Source organism: Neoarius graeffei, chromosome 18, assembly GCF_027579695.1.
Source record: "Neoarius graeffei isolate fNeoGra1 chromosome 18, fNeoGra1.pri, whole genome shotgun sequence".
In the NCBI taxonomy this organism is placed as follows: Eukaryota; Metazoa; Chordata; class Actinopteri; order Siluriformes; family Ariidae; genus Neoarius; species Neoarius graeffei.
Window position 1 is genome coordinate 59,261,600 of NC_083586.1, and position 20,637 is coordinate 59,282,236.

At 43.0% G+C, this 20,637-nt stretch overlaps 1 protein-coding gene across 5 annotated transcripts in view; it reads right to left on the reverse strand.

Moving 5' to 3' along the window:
* Window positions 1-1,331: 1,331 nt before the first annotated feature.
* The window catches only part of ugp2a (UDP-glucose pyrophosphorylase 2a), a 166,497-nt gene continuing 147,191 nt past the window's right edge, over window positions 1,332-20,637 (reverse strand). For all 5 annotated transcript variants that reach the window (XM_060899118.1, XM_060899115.1, XM_060899116.1 and 2 more), the window contains exons 4-10: window positions 12,910-13,095; window positions 12,285-12,418; window positions 9,961-10,258; window positions 9,676-9,873; window positions 6,324-6,566; window positions 5,947-6,051; window positions 1,332-1,853 (exon numbers count right to left, since the gene is read on the reverse strand). In XM_060899118.1, the coding sequence (XP_060755101.1) occupies window positions 1,746-1,853; window positions 5,947-6,051; window positions 6,324-6,566; window positions 9,676-9,873; window positions 9,961-10,258; window positions 12,285-12,418; window positions 12,910-13,095 (1,272 nt within the window). In that variant the 3' untranslated portion in view covers window positions 1,332-1,745. The remainder of the gene's footprint in view (window positions 1,854-5,946; window positions 6,052-6,323; window positions 6,567-9,675; window positions 9,874-9,960; window positions 10,259-12,284; window positions 12,419-12,909; window positions 13,096-20,637) is intronic.

A 20,637-nucleotide genomic window follows, 5' to 3' on the forward strand; every position in this document is an offset into this window, starting at 1 on the left:
TGTTCTTGATTCTTCCATTGTGTCCCATTTCGCCATATCAAATACCCAAACTGTATCATATTATTCATATTTAAGTCAATCATCAATTCAGTCATCATAACTTGGCATTTTTGACCTAAGCAATCAAAAAGAGGAAATTTATTCAATATTTTCACTCATCTGTGAAGGAAGGGCTTTAATTCTTCATGATGGAGTTATTTTATATGGAAATCAATTTTACAAAAGCATTTGAATTGTCTCATCTCATCTCATTATCTCTAGCCGCTTTATCCTGTTCTACAGGGTCGCAGGCAAGCTGGAGCCTATCCCAGCTGACTACGGGCGAAAGGCGGGGTACACCCTGGACAAGTCGCCAGGTCATCACAGGGCTGACACATAGACACAGACAACCATTCACACTCACATTCACACCTACGGTCAATTTAGAGTCACCAGTTAACCTAACCTGCATGTCTTTGGACTGTGGGGGAAACCGGAGCACCCGGAGGAAACCCACACGGACACGGGGAGAACATGCAAACTCCGCACAGAAAGGCCCTCGCCGGCCACGGGGCTCGTACCCGGACCTTCTTGCTGTGAGGCGACAGCGCTAACCACTACACCACCGTGCCGCCCGGAATTTGAATTGTAATTAAAAAAAATAATAATAATTCCACAGTGGAGGCCAGATAAAGCAAGATACTATCTTTATTCTTATTAAACATGACAAAAGAAACATTGAGTGTTAAGGAAATGCAAAAAAAAAAAAATTTGACCATAATGTCCCAAATGAGAGAGCAGTTTCTGAGACAGACCCACATAGATTTGAGAACAAAGAGACGGTATGAATGGTGCGCCGAACCCTCATCACTACGTGTCCGTTTCTGCAATAAACCTTCTTTCACTTGCAAAAGGACGAGACTGGTGTTGGCGTTTGTCATTTTTCCACGACAGTTACTTTGCTGTGCGCTGTAGAGTATTTCGCTCTTCTGTGGATGTCTTGTATTGGGACTGTGAGCGTGCTGAACGGTGTTCTTTGAACTGAGAGCTCTTTCCCGTTGCAGGGCTGCGCTTCTGGACTCGAGCACGCTTTTTTCAACCGCCTGCCTCTAACCTGTGATTTGCACCGACCGGAAGCGAATCGCAGCTGAAATGCGAACAGATCGTGATCCCCTTGCGTCAACCTGCCTCTACTAAAGACAATACTCTGCCATTATCTGCGTCGTCTTGCGCGTACCTGCGATCTTATCGCAGATAGACGCAAGTAGTTGAAAACTAATTGCAGCCTGCCGTCTGACCTGGGTGTAAGATATAAAGGTCTAAAACACACAAAAAGACCAGACCAAAGTGACTCGATGGTATAACTGCATATTGCACTTTAATTTCTGAAACGCAGAAGGTGCAAGTAACATTCGATACACTGCCTTTACATCTACAGAGGTGTGAATAATAACTAGTCAGGATTCCCTCCTAGTCCTAAGCGTTATGAGCTGAAGATGCAGCAGATCCTGGATCAGTAACTAAAACAATCACACTGGGAACTTCAGCGTCTCCAATCGATCACTGAGCTCTAGTTCAGCTAAACTTCACAGTTTACATTTTAAATGAGTGCAAGGGACGGGTAATGCCCTAAGTGCTTTAAAATTCATGAAACACACGCGCACACAGTAACAGGCCTGAGGTTGATCACAGATTGAATAAAAGACAGGAAGAGCTTTGTAATTTGGTTTGTTTGCACAAGTGTGTGTGTGTGTGTGTGTGTGTTCTCAGTGGTCCAAGATGCGCAGGTTCCCAGAGACAATCTTGTTTTCCAGCATCGCTCCGGCCGGAATGTCGATCCGGTCTCCGTGATTAGCGATGATGATCACCGTGCCCTGTAAACACCGAGGAAACACCATGAAACTAAAAAGTATCGTGTAATGCGTGTTTAACGAGACTCGTTTATATCCGTATCTGTGTGTCAGTCTTCTGTCGTCCACCTCCATCTACACTCACCAGCCACTTTATTAGGAACACCCATACATCCACCTGCTGTACTGTTTGGCGCAGTTCTCTAAAATCAGCCGATTCCTCGACAGCAGCACGATGCATCGAATCACGCAGATGCAAAAATCAAAAGCTTCAGTTAACGTTTACGCATCAGAACGGGAAAAACTGTGATCTCTCACTCACTACGTTTACATGCACATGGAGAGAATCGAATTTCTGCCGTTGCTCGACTGAAATCGAAGTTCAAAATGCCATGTATACACCTTAATTCGGCTGAAATTGAACCGAACTTGATTTGTCGGACTCGAGCTACACGACCTAGTTTATGCGATTTCTGCCGAGCTACTTTGTGCATGTATACCCTATCGAGCTAGTTGTCGAGCTACTTCCGGAAGTGACGAGTGACGAAACCACAAGCGGGAAACACAACAGCCTCGGTCGGCATGACAACGAATCTTGACAACGGCATGAATCTTTTCTTTTTGTGGCATTGTTTGCACTGTTAATTTAGCTCACTTACTGTATCACCAAATACATCTGTACAGCTGTTGCATAGCTGTGAATTGTGTACATAAACAAGTCATAGTATTTGTGTGTATATATATATATATATATATATATATATATATATATATATATATATACACACAACATCTGAAGAATGTCAATAAAAACAAAACAACTGAACTTTTTGTGTGTTTATTAAGACATAAGTTATATTGTAAGCAAAAAAATAATTTTTTTGTAAGCAAAAAATGGACTTTAGAAAAATATTATTGTGCAAAATAAGTTGTCTTACAAAACAGTGGTCTGCGCCGGACAGTTTGTAGCCATAGTCTGTTAGAGCAAGCCTAACAGCTTGAGCACGGAACTGCTAGTGTTGCCAGATTGGGGGTTTTAAGTGCATTTTAGCGGATTTGAACATGTTTTGGGCTGGAAAACGTCAGTAGTATCTGGCAACACTATAGCTCTTCTTCATGACGACAACCGGAAGTGTACCAACACGATGGGGCGTGTAGCGCCACGTGTGGCTCGGGTGCACAATAGCCCGATTTCACTTGTGCATGTAGGATTGGATTTCTCTGGCACCCCTGCTGGGACCCTTTGCTCGATTACCAACAGCAGCTCGATTTGGACGTGCATGTAAATGTAGTCAGTGAAGCGTGACTTTCTTTCACTGTGGCATGGGTGTTGGTTTGAGCCAGATGGAGCATGAAGGTTTGAGTGTTTCAGAAACTGCTGAGGTTTTCAGTCTCTGGAGTTTACACAGACAGAATGGTGCAAAAAAAAAAAAAAACCCACCGAGTGCATGAGTGAGGGAGTTCTGTGGGTGGAAACCAACGACTTGTTGATCAGAGGAAAACGGACAGATCGGATTCGCGGTTCGAGCTTTCCTGCCAGGAAGGATATAGCAACTCATATAATCACTCTTTACAACTGTGGTGAGCAGAAAAGCATCTCAGCATGCAGCAGCAGGACAGAACGAGTTCCTATTAAAAAGTGGCCAGTGAGTATATATAACATACATTCAGCAATCCATGTTCATCATTCATCGCTATCTATATTCAGAAATCCACATTCATCCTTACAGTGGTGCTTGAAAGTTTGTGAACCCTTTAGAATTTTCTATATTTCTGCATAAATGTGACCCAAAACATCATCAGATTTTCACACAAGTCCTAAAAGTAGATAAAGAGAACCCAGTTAAACAAATGAGACAAAAATATTATACTTGGTCATTTATTTATTGAGGAAAATGATCCAATATTACACATCTGTGAGTGGCAAAAGTATGTGACCCTTTGCTTTCAGTATCTGGTGTGACCCCCTTGTGCAGCAATAACTGCAACTAAACATTTCCGGTAACTGTTGATCAGTCCTGCACACCGGCTTGGAGGAATTTTAGCCTGTTCCTCCGTACAGAACAGCTTCAACTCTGGGATGTTGGTGGGTTTCCTCACATGAACTGCTCGCTTCAGGTCCTTCCACAACATTTCCATTGGATTAAGGTCAGGACTTTGACTTGGCCATTCCAAAACATTAACTTTATTCTTCTTTAACCATTCTTTGGTAGAACAACTTGTGTGCTTAGGGTCGTTGTCTTGCTGCATGACCCACCTTCTCTTGAGATTCAGTTCATGGACAGATGTCCTGACATTTTCCTTTAGAATTCACTGGTATAATTCAGAATTCATTGTTCCATCAAATGATGGCAAGCCGTCCTGGCCCAGATCTGTCTGACTGTGGATTGGTGGAGTCCAAACTCTTTAGAGATGGCTTTGGAACCTTTTCCAGCCTGATGAGCATCAACAACGCTTTTTCTGAGGTCCTCAGAAATCTCCTTTGTTCGTGCCATGATACACTTCCACAAACGTGTTGTGAAGATCAGACTTTGATAGATCCCTGTTCTTTAAATAAAACAGGGTGCCCACTCACACCTGATTGTCGTCCCATTGATTGAAAACACCCGACTTTAATTTCACCTTCAAATTAACTGCTAATCCTAGAGGTTCACATACTTTTGCCACTCACAGATATGTAATATTGGATCATTTTCCTCAATAAATAAATGACCAAGTATAATATTTTTGTCTCATTTGTTTAACTGGGTTCTCTTTATCTACTTTTAGGACTTGTGTAAAAATCTGATGTTTTAGGTAGGGATGTTAACCGATGACCGTTTGACCGATGGTTGGCCGAATCAATGTCAACCGGTTAATTTTTTTTTTGGTTGTCGGTTAAAAAAACAAAACAAAACAAAAAAACGTTTTGAAGCTGCTGATTTTGGAGCGGAGAACCTGGAATTCTGTGTTGTAAACGCTTGGGTTATGCCATGCGGTGTAAGGACAACAGCTGACAAATCAGAAAACACCCATTCAGTCATGTCCCGCCCTCCCAGCCCAGCTGAAGACAGCTGCCACTTGGCGAAAGAAAGAAAAAGTGTAGACACAGGCTTTTTAGCTTACAAATTACTATTCTGGTTTTTTAAAATTATTATTAGAAGGCACGTCGAGTTTAGTCCTGCCTTGGCCAGTGCATTCTGAAAGTACGTTTCGGTCTGTAGCCAACAATGCATGTTATTGCAGATCAGATCTCTCCACGCAAACTAAAGGCGCAGATGCCGACTTTTGGAGGGAAGGGGAGAGAATGAAATGACAGCGGTGTCTGGAGGGGGCGTGACAAACGCAGCTTTTACGTCTGTGAGCCAAGTCGGTGACGGCTTCAGAGCAACTTCAATACCACGCAGTAATGGCGTGTTGATATTGGTAACGGCATTATAACGATTGTAGCTAATTAATTAGATTACCCGGCGTTATAACAGCCTTTATTTTAACGCCGTTATTCCCATCACTGAATGTTATGTAGTTCTTCTAGCACTTGACTTTATTTTCAACGCCATCATGGCCAACTGGAACTGTCTCTAAGCTGGAGCCATTCGTCCTCCGCTCCAATACAAACCCCTCGACGTCAGCGCCGCGTTTGACTAAATGTTTCGCGCTGTAGAAAAGGGAATGTGAGTGGAGGGCAGCGACTGGGACTGAATGTGCGCATGCTCGCGGTTAGATTTAGAATAGATTCTAATAATTCCAATTCTAGAATTTTAAATTCATAGGTTAACCGACTTTAACCGGCTAATGAGGCTCGGTGGTCGGTCAAGATTTTTTTTAAAGTTTTCGCCATCTCTAGTTTTAGGTCATATTTATGCAGAAATATAGACAATTCGAAAGGGTTCACAAACTTTCAAGCACCACTGTAAATCTCCAACCATCTATTCAGCCGTGTCCATCCGCTCATCTTGATATTGATCCGTCTCCACACACACCTCTGCATTCATCCCTTAATACGAGATCAATATCTATCCATCCACCTGCTCACATATCTTATAGATCTCAACCATTTATTCAGCTCCATCCAACCACCCATTTCTGTCCATCATCATCTCCACACAACAACCCTCCCTCCCTCCCTTCCTCTCACCTTCAGCGTGACCTGCTTGCCGAAAGTGACGTCTCCAGACACGGTGAGGTGATCGAGCTCCAGCATGTCTGGGATGCTCTCAAACCTCCGCAGGAAGTCCTGCACCTACACCACACACACACAAACCCTCCATTATACACAGTTACACAACTGATCTACTGCTGTATCCGGCGCCCGGGTTATTGACGTTGGACCCGGTCATAGATTAGCCAGTTTGTCAGCATAACCTTGGCTGCATGCTTGATGGTGCAATCTGACCAAAGAGCAACGGAGCACAAGACAGTGCTGTTTATTAACAGAACATGAACAGAAGTTTAGTCGGAGTTGGTCCATCTTGTGCAGGAACCAGTGCTAAACCGATATTCTTCTTCATTCACCTTGGTGAAGGAGCTGCCCAGTTTGACATGCGGCGTGGTGGGGAATTCCCTCTTCTTGCTCATGGTGAGCGAGCCTGCGTCCATGCTGTACAGATTGGACATGACCAGCAGCAGGTCAGAGGTGGTCTTGACCGGCAGGAAGCGGCTGCGCGGGACGTTGATGCCCAGCGCGTTGTCAAAGCTCTTAATAGCAGCACCGACAGCTGTTTCCAGCTGGATGACATTCAGACCACCATCCAGAGTCTGGACACACAAAGCAGAAGGTTTTAATGAACTGGATTATTGATTTTCAGTAAGCGCTTTATCCTGCATGGATGCAAACGGCGCGCCTTTTGGCGGATGCCGCCTTTTTCACGGCTGTCTGGGGGACTTGTGTGAATCGTGCAGATCCGATGAGGTTTTTTTTTTTTTTTGGCGTTGGAGTGTCTGATTATAATTTCATCCAAGTAAATTCTGTATTAAAATTACTAAATAAGCAAATGCCGTTACAGTCCATGAAACATAGGAAGTATAAGTATGAGAAAACAGTAAATCAGAAAGCTGCGCACGTAAAGCCAATTACGTAACTTGCGTCGGACTGATGGAAATCCTTGCGCGTGCAGTGAAGTGCAGCCAGCAGCAGATAATGGCGCGCAGCCAATTGGCTTTACGTGCACAGCTTTCTGATTTACGGTTTTCTTCTCATACTTATACTTTATGTTTCATGGACTGTAACGGCATTTGCTTATTTAGTAATTTTAATACAGAATTTACTTTGATGAAATTATAATCAGACACTCCAACGCCAAAAAAAAAACAAACACACAACTCACTGGATCTGCGCGATTCACACAAGTCCCCCAGACAGCCGTGAAAAAGGCGGCATCCGCATCCATGATCCTGGTCAGGGCTGTGTGTGAATACACCCGGAACAGGAGGTCTGTACCATGCATACATGCCACCATTACATGTGTGTGTGTGTGTGTGTGTGTTAATAAACCAGAATGTCAAGGGTGTAGTAGCTCATCTGGCCTGGCATTAAAACAACCATGACGACCTAAACATCAAACAGAACTGAAAATGTGACAGAGAACCAACCTCCACGACTAATTGTTGACAAGAAAACCAACAAAGCACTAAGTTTTGTTCCCTGAAGGAAGGTCGACCCAAAACCAGTGTTGTAGTTGAGTCACTAAACCCCGAGTCCGAGTCATTAAAAAAACCGAGTCGAGTCGGCTGCTGATCAGAGTCCGAGAACAAGACTCCAGCCGCACCATGTGACGGTGTCTGTTTCAGCGCCGTTAACATTAGTTTGCTCCTGAACATGGCGTATGAACAGGTGAACGTGCTTCTCTTTATCAGCGAGTGTGAAGTATTCTGTCAGAGATGGTTGGGAGACGGATGTAAGCGCAGAAGGTGTGTTTATTAATACAAGCGAAGACGGTAAACAATCCAGAACGGCAGGCAAAATCGTAAAGCAGGCGATAGGTCACGCGAGGCACAAACAGACTATCGCAGACTCGGCAGAATCAAAGACGAGAAACAGGAAATCAGGGATCAGGAAACCAAACGAGGAAATAAGGCTCGGTAATGTATCAGCAACGGAACTCAATTCAATACTTCGCAAAGTAAGTGTGTTTTCACATCGCACGCTGATTGCGCCTTAATCCTGCGAGTCGTTTAGGGTGCGTACGAGAGTCTGCTTGGTGGGCGTGCTGTCCGGAGCGCACCCGAGAGTCTGTCTGACACACGCGCCAAGGCGCGCAGGTGTGACACTCTTGAACGAAATTAGTACAAACATTAAATGTAGGCGCCGTTTACACATACCCGGGTATTTTTAAAAACGCAGACCTTTGCCTTCGTTTGTGCCTTTGGTTTATACACAAATGGAGTTTTTTCCTCTGAAAATGATTCTTTCTAAAAACCCCGGCAAAAGTATAAAAGTAAAAATGTTTTGCGTTTGTGTGTAAAGAGACCAAAACGTAGTTTTAGGCAATCTTCGCGCCAGAAAAGAGCGACCATTGTACATATGACAAGCATGGAAACACTCAGAGTAGCAGCATTTCTGTTATTAAGAGCCATATTCGCCTGTTTGCTTTTGAGAATAAAGCTCATTGACCAGCAGAGACGCATTAGGGCTCGGACTGCAGCAATTGCGGAGCTTCTGGTGACCAAAAGAGCCCGACCGTACCACCGCCAGCGTCGGCGATTTTGGGTTCGACCTGGACGGACTGCTATCTGGTGGGAGAATTTCGAGAATGGCGTTGTCGTCCCGGAGGAATGGCAGGAAAATTTCAGAATGTCGCGATCCTCACTCCTGTCACTCGCAGAGTTGGTACGTCCGTACATACAGGGTGAGTGTACTCACATGCGCGCTTCTGTCGATGTCGTCAAAAAAGTTGCCTGCACAGTATTACCTGGCTGACGAGGGTAGACTGCGCAAGACTTGGCTCGACAGCGTATTTATGCGGATCAATATAAACGTAATAAAAAAAAAAAGTGCAGCTGTGTGCACGAAATTATTTTGGAAAACAGAGTTTAGAAAATATGCGTTTTTAAAAATACCTGGGTATGTGTAAACAGCGCCGTAGATATAAATATCTTATGCCAAATTATGGTGGCATGTTACAAAAAAAAGAAAAAAAAAATCTGAGTCCTCGTCTCCAATTTACGAGTCCGAATGCAGTTGATGCACGAGTCCGAGTCATCAGTGCTCAAGTCCAAGTCGAGTCACAAGTCCTTAAAATTAGCGCACTGCCCAAAACAATCAGAACTGAACTCGGGTGATAAACGAGAGAGGAGATACAATTCTAGCCAGAAGAAAACGTATTAAGTGACCTAATGACTAATTTGTTAGCAAAAAATTGATAACACAATGACCAAGTGTTGTGCAGAAGGTCGAGTTCTTTCAAATAAAACAATCAGAACTGAAATCCATTGAGAACTGAGGGAGGAAGGAGACACGATTTAACTGAAGAAAAAAAAAAGTTGTAAACAAATTGTTTACAACAGAAAACTAACAAACAATGTTTTTTTTCGTCAAGGGAAGATCGACCCAAAACATCGATCAGACCTGGAATCAGAGAGGAGATACAAAAATTCTATTGAGAGGTCTAGAAAATTTGTTAATTTGGCCTAATTAGTAACTCGTTAGCAAAAAATTTGACAAAAACAATGAGCAAGTTTTGTGCGGAGTGAGGAGTTCTTTCGAACAAAACAGTTGGAACGGAAATCCGTGGAGAACTGACGGAGGAGAAGGAGATACGATTTAACTGAACTGTGGACGGACGCCATGGCAACAGCTCATGGGCAGATGAGCTAATTAAGCAGATGATAAAAGTTCTCATTATCATTATCCTAGTGTGCGTTTCACCTTGGGGTTAACGATGATCTCCAGGTCCATGGCGTTCTGCTCATGAAGTCTCTTGATAGCAGGCAGGCTGATCCACAGGTTGTTGGTGTTGAAGATTTTGAACTTGGTGACGGATTTGAACTCGTCGACGTGCGCTTTGGGAACCTGAGCGATCTCCAGCAGCCTGAGCTTATTATCGTACTGAATCAGAGTCCCACCCTGACAGAGACAGAGAGAGAGAGAGACACACATTCTATTGGAGCTTAAAATCAATAAGAATTGACACATCTTTCTCCTGGTCCTCACCTTGACGTCAGCGCGGGTCTTGTCGGTGACCTCCATGACGAACTCGCAGCGTCTCTCGGCTGGCTGGCTCATCAGGTGGTTGAGGATGTGCAGGTCGACCGTGGCGCCCAGGTTATCGATGTTGGACACAAAGATGTACTCCTTGCCCTCGGAGATGAGCTGATCCAGCAGGCCAGAGTTATAGAAGCTGGCGTAGATGTCTCCGTGGCCTGGAGGGTACCACGCCTCGGAGTTCTCCCCTGTCAGACCTATGTTGGTTGCCACTGGCAACAAAGACTCTTTATTTATCCTGGGATATCTGCAGAAAGAGGGAGGGAAAAATTATAGAAATAAAGAAGAGCATCAAGAGGGAGAAAAACTAAATGAAAAATGAGAGTACATTTAAAGGAACAGTCCACCGTACTTCCATAATGAAATATGCTCTTATCTGAATTGAGACGAGCTGCTCCGTACCTCTCCGAGCTTTGCGCGACCTCCCAGTCAGTCAGACGCGCTGTCACTCCTGTTAGCAATGTAGCTAGGCTCAGTATGGCCAATGGTATTTTTTGGGGCTGTAGTTAGATGCGACCAAACTCTTCCACGTTTTTCCTGTTTACATAGGTTTATATGACCAGTGATATGAAACAAGTTCAGTTACACAAATTGAAACGTAGCGATTTTCTATGCTATGGAAAGTGCGCACTATAATGACAGGCGTACTAACACCTTCTGCGCGCTTCGGCAGTGCATTGATACGGAGCTTAGTATCAATGCGCTGTCGAAGCGCGCAGAAGGTGTTAGTACGCCTGTCATTACAGCGCATATCACTGGTCATATAAACCTATGTAAACAGGAAAAACACGGAAGAGTTTGGTCGCATCTAACTACAGCCCCAAAAAATACCATTGGCCATACTGAGCCTAGCTACATTGCTAACAGGAGTGACGGCGCGTCTGACTGACTGGGAGGTTGTGCAAAGCTCGGAGAGGTACGGAGCAGCTCGTCTCAATTCAGAGAAGAACATATTTCATTATGGAAGTACGGTGGACTGTTCCTTTAAATCACAAATAGAAAGAAGGAACAGGAAAAAAAAAGTGTGCATGTTAAAGGGGAACTGAAGTCATTTTTAAACTCGCTTTATTTCTTAATTAACGTGTTACTCAATTACGTTTTCGGTTTTAGTAACCTTATATCGTGACTCGTATTGGCAACTAATTGCAATTAAAATATGATACTTATCGGCCTATTCGGTTTTTAGCCGTGTTGAATTTAGTTCGTTTGGTCCACGGCAGGCGTCGCTTATCCGCGCAATCTTCATGAGACTTGTGTGAGACTTCGAAATGTCAAGCGTCAGCCAGGTGTCAGCGCCGCCATTTTGAAAACTGTTTTCCAAACGAAATATTGCACAAAAACGAGTTTAAGTGACGATTACTGCCGACTTTTTTCAAACTTTCCCAATTGCTATCAAAACAAACAAAACTTCCGGCTTGATTACTTCAGCAATCGAAAGAGGGCGCGCGCGACTTTTGACAACCCGTGTCCGAAATTGCTCCCTACTCCATAGGGCACTATATAGTGAGGACGCCATTTTGTAGCGCTGTCCGAAACCTTAGTGAGGATTATTTACACCCTATATAGTGCACTCAAAGTATCCCACAATGCATCATGAAAAGTAGTGTAACAACGATGGTCACTAACCAAAGCAATATATCCCATCATGCATTGTGGTCGCGCTGAAAAATCAAATTAAAAGCCTCAAATGTGATTTAATAAAAGGCAGCGGCAAAGAAGAAAGTATTCAGGCTTGATTTAAAAGAACTGAAAGCACTTTGTATTGATTAATGTGGGAAATGCGCTCAGTATAATATGGATTTATCACAAAAACACACGCATGGATTTATTATTTTGAACAAAAACCCACCAGCCGACTGATCCGGCACGTTTTAATTGTGCGACAGAAATGATGTAAATACCAGCGTGACGGAGTAGTGTCCGAAAGAGTTTGTTCATTTTACCAATGAGCTCGCTGTATAGTCCTCTATACAGTAATTCCCTATATAGGGAGTAGGGAGTAGTGAACGAGTGAGCGATTTCGGACACAGGGTTTGATTTGCGCTGTACGTTTTACTTCCGTCCTACGATGTCTCGCACAGGTCTCAACGAATCTCGTTTACGGCCGTTGCTTTGACATATGGACTGATATATTACAGAGCATATTTCACACACTCATAACTCGCTATAGCAACAACAAAATAGCGATCAAACATGCATTCCGATATTTAATAAAATGAGAGAAATAGAATTTTGATAAAAAAAATTTGCCTTCAGTTCTCCTTTAATTGTACCTGCTCTGGTTGAAGGTGTGTATTTTGACACGGTGGTGAGTGTATTTCTGCAGGATCTTCTTGGTGTCTTCGTCCGTGTTAAAGCTGTTCATCAGGACCAGAGGGACGTCAGTGTTGTACGTCTTGTTCAGGTGCTACACACACAATCATAAAAGCACCTTTGAAGAGAACGGATTTAAATATGCATGACTGAAGAGATGCGGTGATTTACATACGAAGGAGTCAATTTGCATATCTTTGATCATGTGTACTGTGTACAAATTGGTTACAAAAGTGGTTAGGAACGTAAATATCTGCTGCTCCCCCCATCATGTTTCATTTCTACATCACGTTGTACTTCCAGAGCACATTATATTTATAAAACAAAATCTTTAAACTGCAAACTGCTGCCTCGCGGCTCGGTTGATCAGCTCCGCAGAAAAACCCCGTGACCCAAAACACACAGCACGTTCGATTCACTTCCTGCAGTCGAGCAGATTCAGAATTGAAAATCACTTTCGGTTTGCTTGGACGCAAACCAAGACCACCTCGCTCATACACTCTCAGATCGCCGTGTTCTCCCCTGCCTAAAGAACCACACCAGGGTTCCGTTCAATGATTAAACACTGTATATGTGAACACGCACCTCTATCTGCTGCACAGTCAGGTCCAGGAAGGTGTTCTCATTACGGACGCTGATCAGACTCTTCGGGCCTTTACAGCCCATGCTGGTGCCCAGCCCTCCGTTCAGCTTCACTACAGCCAGCTTGTTCAGACTCGCAGCGACGCCCTGCGGTAACTGCTTCGCCCGGATCCTCTCATACGGCTGAATCTGAGAGGAAAAACACGATGGAAAAAAGATGCAGTAACTCCATCACTGTTACTACTAGAGTTCTTTAACAACTGCTGCACAATGTTGCCGAAAAGAAAAGAAACCACACCACTAACTCACTCAAAATACTGAACTGAACTTAATCAGGACAAAAACAAAAATTAATAAATGTATTTATTTAAAGCACTATGTAAAAACAATTAAATAATATTGGCTGGCTTTTAAAATGTATTTATTTAAACAGTACATCTGATATATTCCATTCAGCTAGCATGATACTGACCGGAATACATCTGATAGACCACGAAAAAACCCAGCCAGTATTATAATACATAACATAAATGGGATGGCGAAAACTAAAAAAAAAAAAAAAAAAAAAAAAAAAAAAAATCTTGACCGACCACCGAGCCTCATTAGCCGGTTAAAGTCGGCTAACCTACGAGTTTAAAATTCTAGAATTGGGGGGCGTCGTGGCTCGGGTGGTTGGGGCGCCGTGCCGTGGATGCGGGCGACCCGGGTTCGGTTCCGGCCCGGGGTCGTTTCCCGGTCCCTTCCCGTCTCTCTCTCTCCCGCTCGTTTCCTGTCTCTGCACTGTCCTATCCAATAAAGGTGCAAAAAGCCCAAAAAAATATCTTAAAAAAAAAAAAAAAAAAAAATTCTAGAATTGGAATTATTAGAATCTATTCTAAATCTAACCGCGAGCATGCGCACATTCAGTCCCAGTCGCTGCCCTCCACTCACATTCCCTTTTCTACAGCGCGAAACATTTAGTCAAACGCGGCGCTGACGTCGAGGGGTTTGTATCGGAGCGGAGGACAAATGGCTCCAGCTTAGAGACAGTTCCAGTTGGCCATGATGGCGTTGAAAATAAAGTCAAGTGCTAGAAGAAGTACAGAACATTCAGTGATGGGAATAACGGCGTTAAAATAAAGGCTGTTATAACGCCGGGTAATCTAATTAATTAGCTACAATCGTTATAACGCCGTTACCAATATCGACACGCCATTACTGCATGGTATTGAAGTTGCTCTGAAGCCGTCACCGACTTGGCTCACAGACGTAAAAGCTGCGTTTGTCACTCCCCGTCCAGACACCGCTGTCATTTCATTCTCTCCCCTTCCCTCCGAAAGTTGCCATCTGCGCCTTTAGTTTGTGTGGAGAGAGATGATCTGCAATAACATGCATTGTTGGCTACAGACCGAAACGTACTTTCAGAATGCACTGGCCAAGGCAGGACTAAACTCCATGTGCCTTCTAATAATTAAAAAAAAAAAAAAACAGAATAGTAATTTGTAAGCTACAAAGCCTGTGTCTACACTTTTCTTTCGCTGAGTGGCAGCTGTCTTCAACTGGGGCGGGAGGGCGGGACATGACTGAATGGGTGTTTCTGATTTGTCAGCGGTCGTCCTTACACCACATGGCATGCCCCAAGCGTTTACAACACAGAATTCCAGGTTCTCCACTCCAAAATCGGCAGCTTCAAAACGATTGATTTTTTTTTAACCGACAACCAAAAAAAAAAAAAAAATTAACCGGTTGACGTTGATTCGGTCAACCATCGGTCAAACGGTCATCGGTTAACATCCCTAATACATACATACACATTCCTTTCGGGTGTTCAACGCATCTTTCTCTTTCAAAATCTTCTGTACTTAACGAAGCGAACCTGGCAGCCATGTTTGCATGTTTGTTTACCAACTATCACAGTCAGTCTCTCGCTAGCGTGGAAGTTTTACGTCGCCGATGTGTGACGTCATGATGTCTTGACAACCATGCAATATCGTAAACCATATTCAACGCTCATTCTCCACTGGGTAGAGTGACGCGATACACGTACGATAAGCAATATGCTAACAATACTGCATGCTATCAAACCAAACCAAACGAATGAAACCTGCTAGAAGGGAATAGAACACACGTTTTTATTCCATCGAAAAAAGTGTCCTGTATGTATAATAGTGCATATTATTACACAAAAGATGAGTTTTTTGGTCTTTTTTAAAACCCATTTACTCCCAATTGCAATTTCCAGTTTCTGGTGAATCGCAGTCTTGGAATCTGATTAAATAGTTTGGGCTTTCCCCGGAAATATTCATTTATTCTCTTTAAACAAAAACAAAAACTCATCTCTGATACAGGATTTTTAAAAAATGATTTGACAACATTTATTTCTCTGCCCCGAGTCTTTAATCAGCGAGTGAGTAAATATGGTGAATGTGTTTGACTGCGTCTTTGTTGGAGGTTACGTTTTTGATTTTGATGAAATTTGGAGGAAAAGGTGAGCCATGGGTCAAGGAACAATTAAGTAGATTAGATTTTGATGCAAATCCGGATATATGCACGTGGACCCAGGATTTGTCATTCCCAACGCAACTCAAAAAGTAGTGAACAGATTTGGGTGAAATTTGGTGGACAGCTTTAGTATTCTCCTCGGTTCAAGTGATTTGATTTTTGATGTTGTAATACACTGCAGCCCCGCTATAACGAACTCTTACTATGAACTTTTGCATATAACGAATCAAGTCTGTGTCCCCGGCCTTTACCAACAAGGAGTTAGAGTCTTAAAATAAAACAGACCCCCAACATCACCGAGCCATGCGCTCCTTTTCCCACCAGAGACAAACAATAAGTAATCAAGTCTGCAGTCAAGTTAACAATACATGTTAACGCCATAAAACAAAAGGCGTAACAAGCCTTGCTTAGGCGTCGATCACTAACAATTAGAGAACAGCAATCATTGACTTAAAAAAAAAAAAGAAAAAAGAAAAAAACCCTTAAAATGACTATGAGCTAAAAGCAGTTTTACTCAAGTCTTTACTCTGTAAGCACTGTTGTCATGGCTACTTGTCACATCCACGTGCTCAGAGCGTGCACGCAGCACCATTAGGACTAATTACCATGCACCTGTTCTGGATTAGAGCACAATCACAGCATGCACTTATCAGGACTCCCTAAACACACAGACTTTGCGATGCATATGTGCTGTACCAAGTGTCTCACATTACCAAGCCTTATATCTGCGTATTGCTTTACTGGTTTTGACTCGCTTTTGTACTTTGGACTTTACCTGATATTCCATTTCTGCCTCGCTCCACCACCCAGGAGCGCCCGTTCCATGACCCTGCCTTTGTCTTAAGTTTTTAACTCCCCATTTTTAAATAAACAAACAGTCTTCCTGTGATTACATCAGTCATCCGCCTCCATTACAGTTAAAGAATACAGCATCCTGAAAAATTCAATTTCAACTTGTAAAGAAAAAGCGCTCCAAGACTTGGTCCATATCTACAAATCAACATGATGGGCTGAAAAGAAAAAAGATACGGCAAGCAAACAACGCCGAGTGTGACGTTTCCTTTACTTCGTATTATATGCAAGTCAATTAAACGCAAATATAAGTTCAACACGGTTGCTCTTGTTTTACATAAGTGAGTGAGTGTTGTGATAAGTGGGTCCATTTCAGGACAACAAACTTTTCAGTATAACAAACTACTTGGATGACCCCCAAGGAAGTTGTTCATTATAGCGGGGCTGCAGTGTATGTGGCTTGGCGGAGGGATGCACTCTACTCTACCGAGTGCCCTAGTTCTTGTTGAAACTCTTGAGCTTTTGACCTTGTGTGAGCAGTAACACTGCCAGCCAATGGGAGAAAAGAAAGAATGAAAGGATGATGAGATGGGTGAAGGAAGGAATGAATTAGAAGGAAAGAAAGGGAGCGAAAGAGAGAGAAGGGTTGGCATTTATCCCCATGATAGATGTGACAGGCCTAAATGTCCAAAGAGCAGTTCCCTGGCAACACGCGCAGATAAGCCTTCACATATCTCACCATAAAATTAAACGCCTCAGGGTTAACGAACCCAAAAATCCAGAAAAGCACTGGTACAGTTGCAATGCAAATACATAAAAACAAATGTTTGAGAGTAAAGATTACATCAGCCCTTCACCAGGCCTCCAAGGAGAACATATGGAGCAATATTTAATGCAGAAATCTCATCCTTCACTTAAATGGTGTTACAATAATGCTAAGATAACGCTAATTATTTTGTTCGTGGTCCAAATCCTGCGCGCTGATTGGCTAGCGAGTGGGTCCGTATCCTACAGTATGGACCCCAGTTACGGATCTCTGGAGACTCACTCGTTCACAACAACATAGTAGCAATTTTTGTCAACATTTATTTTCGCATTTCTCAGGAGAATAGCATTAATTTTACAGCATGGATAGCGATAACGACAGTGTTCACAGCGAAAGCGAGTTTTACTACCCTGAGGAAGAAGAAATAAACATTTCAGGAGAAAGCTAAAAACCTGTAACTTGCTAACGCCGAGCAAAAACATGGCTGAATGACTCCTATTTGTATAAATAGGGGACTACATAGGCGGCAAAATGTTTTTTTTTCCTGCTGTAGAAGCAAGGGCGGCTGGTGCATAAGGGCAATTGTGCGACGCACTCCCAAAACGAAAAAAAAAAAAGTTTTTTTTCTTTTTTTTAAAACAAACTTTCACCAGTGTTGCTCGAGGCCGTTTTAATCTGTCTCTGGGTATCATTGTCCAATCAGGGTGGTCTTGCTTCTAGAGTACCACCCCTTTTGGGGCGATTTCAGTCACGCTGAAAATCGCCCAAGTGTTCACTGATAGAGTCCCATGTTAATATATTTTTTTTCTCCTGACTGACACTTCAATGCAATCTCTATGGGTTCCGGGGGGGGGGGGGGGCTTGCCCTAACATGCTTACGTCACGGCGCAGCGCGGCAAAGTTGCGTTCCATAGACATATAAACATGGACGCTGCCTTCTGCGTAGAATCATACGTCATCCTCGCCACCATATTGGATGGGGCAAAGTGGAGATTCTTCAACCGTCTCTGGTATAGCGTCTAGACAGTAGCCGAGAATAAAGATGCCTCATTCATGTGCTGCGTTTAACTGTACCAACAGGTTTACCGTCCAAACGAGATCACATGGGATTACCTTTCACAGGTGAGACTGGAAAAATACTCTTCAATACTGTTCCTTCAGTCTTCAGTTTCCCAGCTCATCTCCACTGGGGAGGTGTAGAGTTATAAGCAGTGAGAATTAGAGAATACAGTGCCACACTATGATGAACGTTTTTGAGCGTATGATGAATGTTTTTAACCTTTCTGAATGTGAAGGAATCAGTGATGTATTTTGTTTTGGTATGACGTTAGAACCTGGCCGAACTCAGTTTGGCGCTCATTCAGCTCACTTTATACAACGAGAGTAGGTCTGTGTGGTGACTCAATAAATAAAACAGTACATTTTTATTTTCATTCACTATTTCCAGTTTTTCCACTATTTCCATCATTTATCATATTCAGTCTTGTAGGTTGGTTATTGTGGCCTCAGGTTTTGGTCGCTTGCTACGGTATGCTGACTGATTAGCTTACCTGAGCTATCTATCGCTAGTTTGCAGTGTACAGGGTATTTCGCACACTATTTATAACCATCACATTAAAACTTATATGTTGTTTTGATGCCTGTTTGTTTCCCCAAATATATACATGTGCGTCTTAATGGGTGAATAAAAGGCATCGAGTTAAATATTATTGTAGAAAGGGGCTTTATTGCCGTGGTGTTTTTCTGGGTTTGGTTGACTATTGACTTGCTACCTAGGTCAATTTACTTCAGTCCTGTGGACATTTATGATCCGTGTAGACATAACGGGGGAAAATTGCCCCCCCTGAAAAAAAAAATTCAGGAGCCGCCACTGCATGGAAGTGCACTTGTATACCGAGGAGGAAGCAATTTTCATTACAGCCGTGAATGAGGATTCAAAATGGCAGCTTGGCTCGGTTTTCCCTTTCGGGCGCTCTCGTTTTCTGTTAGAATTCGGTAAAGAAAAAAATAAATATATTATTTACCAGCTTAAGGTCGGTCTATATGGTGAAATACAGTGACCTCGGCCTTGAATACTGACCTCGGCCCAGAGGGCCTCGCTTAGTACTTTCAAGACCTCGGTCACCGTATTTGACGATACGGACCTCCCAGCTGGTAAATAACATACATCTCACGCTAGCACCATTTATGTTTATTCAACACCTCACAGAAAGTCTTCTCCTACCATAACTACCCTCAGTACCATACCATTGGAGTAGCAGGCTGATTTTAAACACTTTAATAAATGGACACAAGACACGTTTTTATAATGTTATTGAAAAATGTCTGAATTTAGATTTGTAAATTTTCACACATTTTCGGTACTCAGGATATAAACCTACCGGATCAGCCCACTTCTTTATACGCTGGACATATTTAACATAACTTCAATCCCCTTTATTCTGAAGAGTGGAAGTCAGTAATTGATAGTTTATTTTTGTTAACAAGTCGAACAGAAGACTTGTGAAGTTTGTGTGGCAGTAGAGATTTAAACATCTACTGCTATGTGTGTAGCACAGCTAACAGTTTGCTAATTTTATGCTAATGCTCACTACAGCATTAGCAACCAAAGTGCGCTAACCAGCCTACCTGTTACATCGGACACCAACTGTTCGCTCGCTGCACCTCATTAATATGGCGAACTGTTGAATCTGACTGGAAGTTGTACACAAAAATAGTACTGTGACAACATGCGATAAATTTAACGTTGCAAGTGGTTAAATTTATGAGAACACTGTTGCTAGGCGACTGGAAAATAGCAAGCAATGTGGTGGTGGTCTGAGTATGTAATATCTGACAATGTAACGGTGTAACTATTAATGAAATGAAGTAAATCTATCGAGAACGTTCACATTTACCTCAGAAATTGTGTTTGTTGACTTAAAAACAAACAAACAAAAAAAAAACCTGCTCCATGGCTAAATTTCCATTTTAAATCACTTTTAGCATTAACCGCTAACTTCAATGGGTTCAGCCATATTGAGAATCGCTTAGCATGGCTGAAGCCACGGATTAGCATTATGAGGTGACGTAGAACAGTAAAAATGTCCACCTGATTATGCATCCTAGCGATCTAGAGTTATATAGACGTCCTTGGGTTAAAGGGCATCGCCTTAAAGGCGACTCTGGGAAAAGTTCAAAGAGGCATTTTGAGATTTCAGGGGTTTCGCGTTTCAAATTCCTCTCGGTTCACGAATGCACTCTATACCATACCATACACCGTTCCTGCGGTTCAGACACGAGACCTTTATCCAACAGTGCACATGCACGCAGCTGATAAAGTTCTGACGTGTCCACTCCTGTCGAAGCTGGCCGAGAGCTCGGCTGGACTCAGAACAGCAGCTGCTAAGGATAAAACAAAAACGACAGCTTGGTGCCCACCTGATACAACTCAGCGCCTCATTATTGCGCCGTATCAGGTGCATTAGAGCAGGGGAAATGGCTCAATGTCTGATTCTGGATCAGCTGTTTACAGTCTACTAGTAACCCGAGCTGAACAACTGGTGTCCAGATGAAAGAAATGTCAGCCATCTTCCGAGAGTCCGAGTTCTCTTTTCCTGTCCAAGTCTCTGCGGCTAAATGCTGCAGGGGTCAGGATATTCATAGTCCTAGCTTTCTGTCTGTGTGGGGATATTAGTGGAGCACTGCAGGCT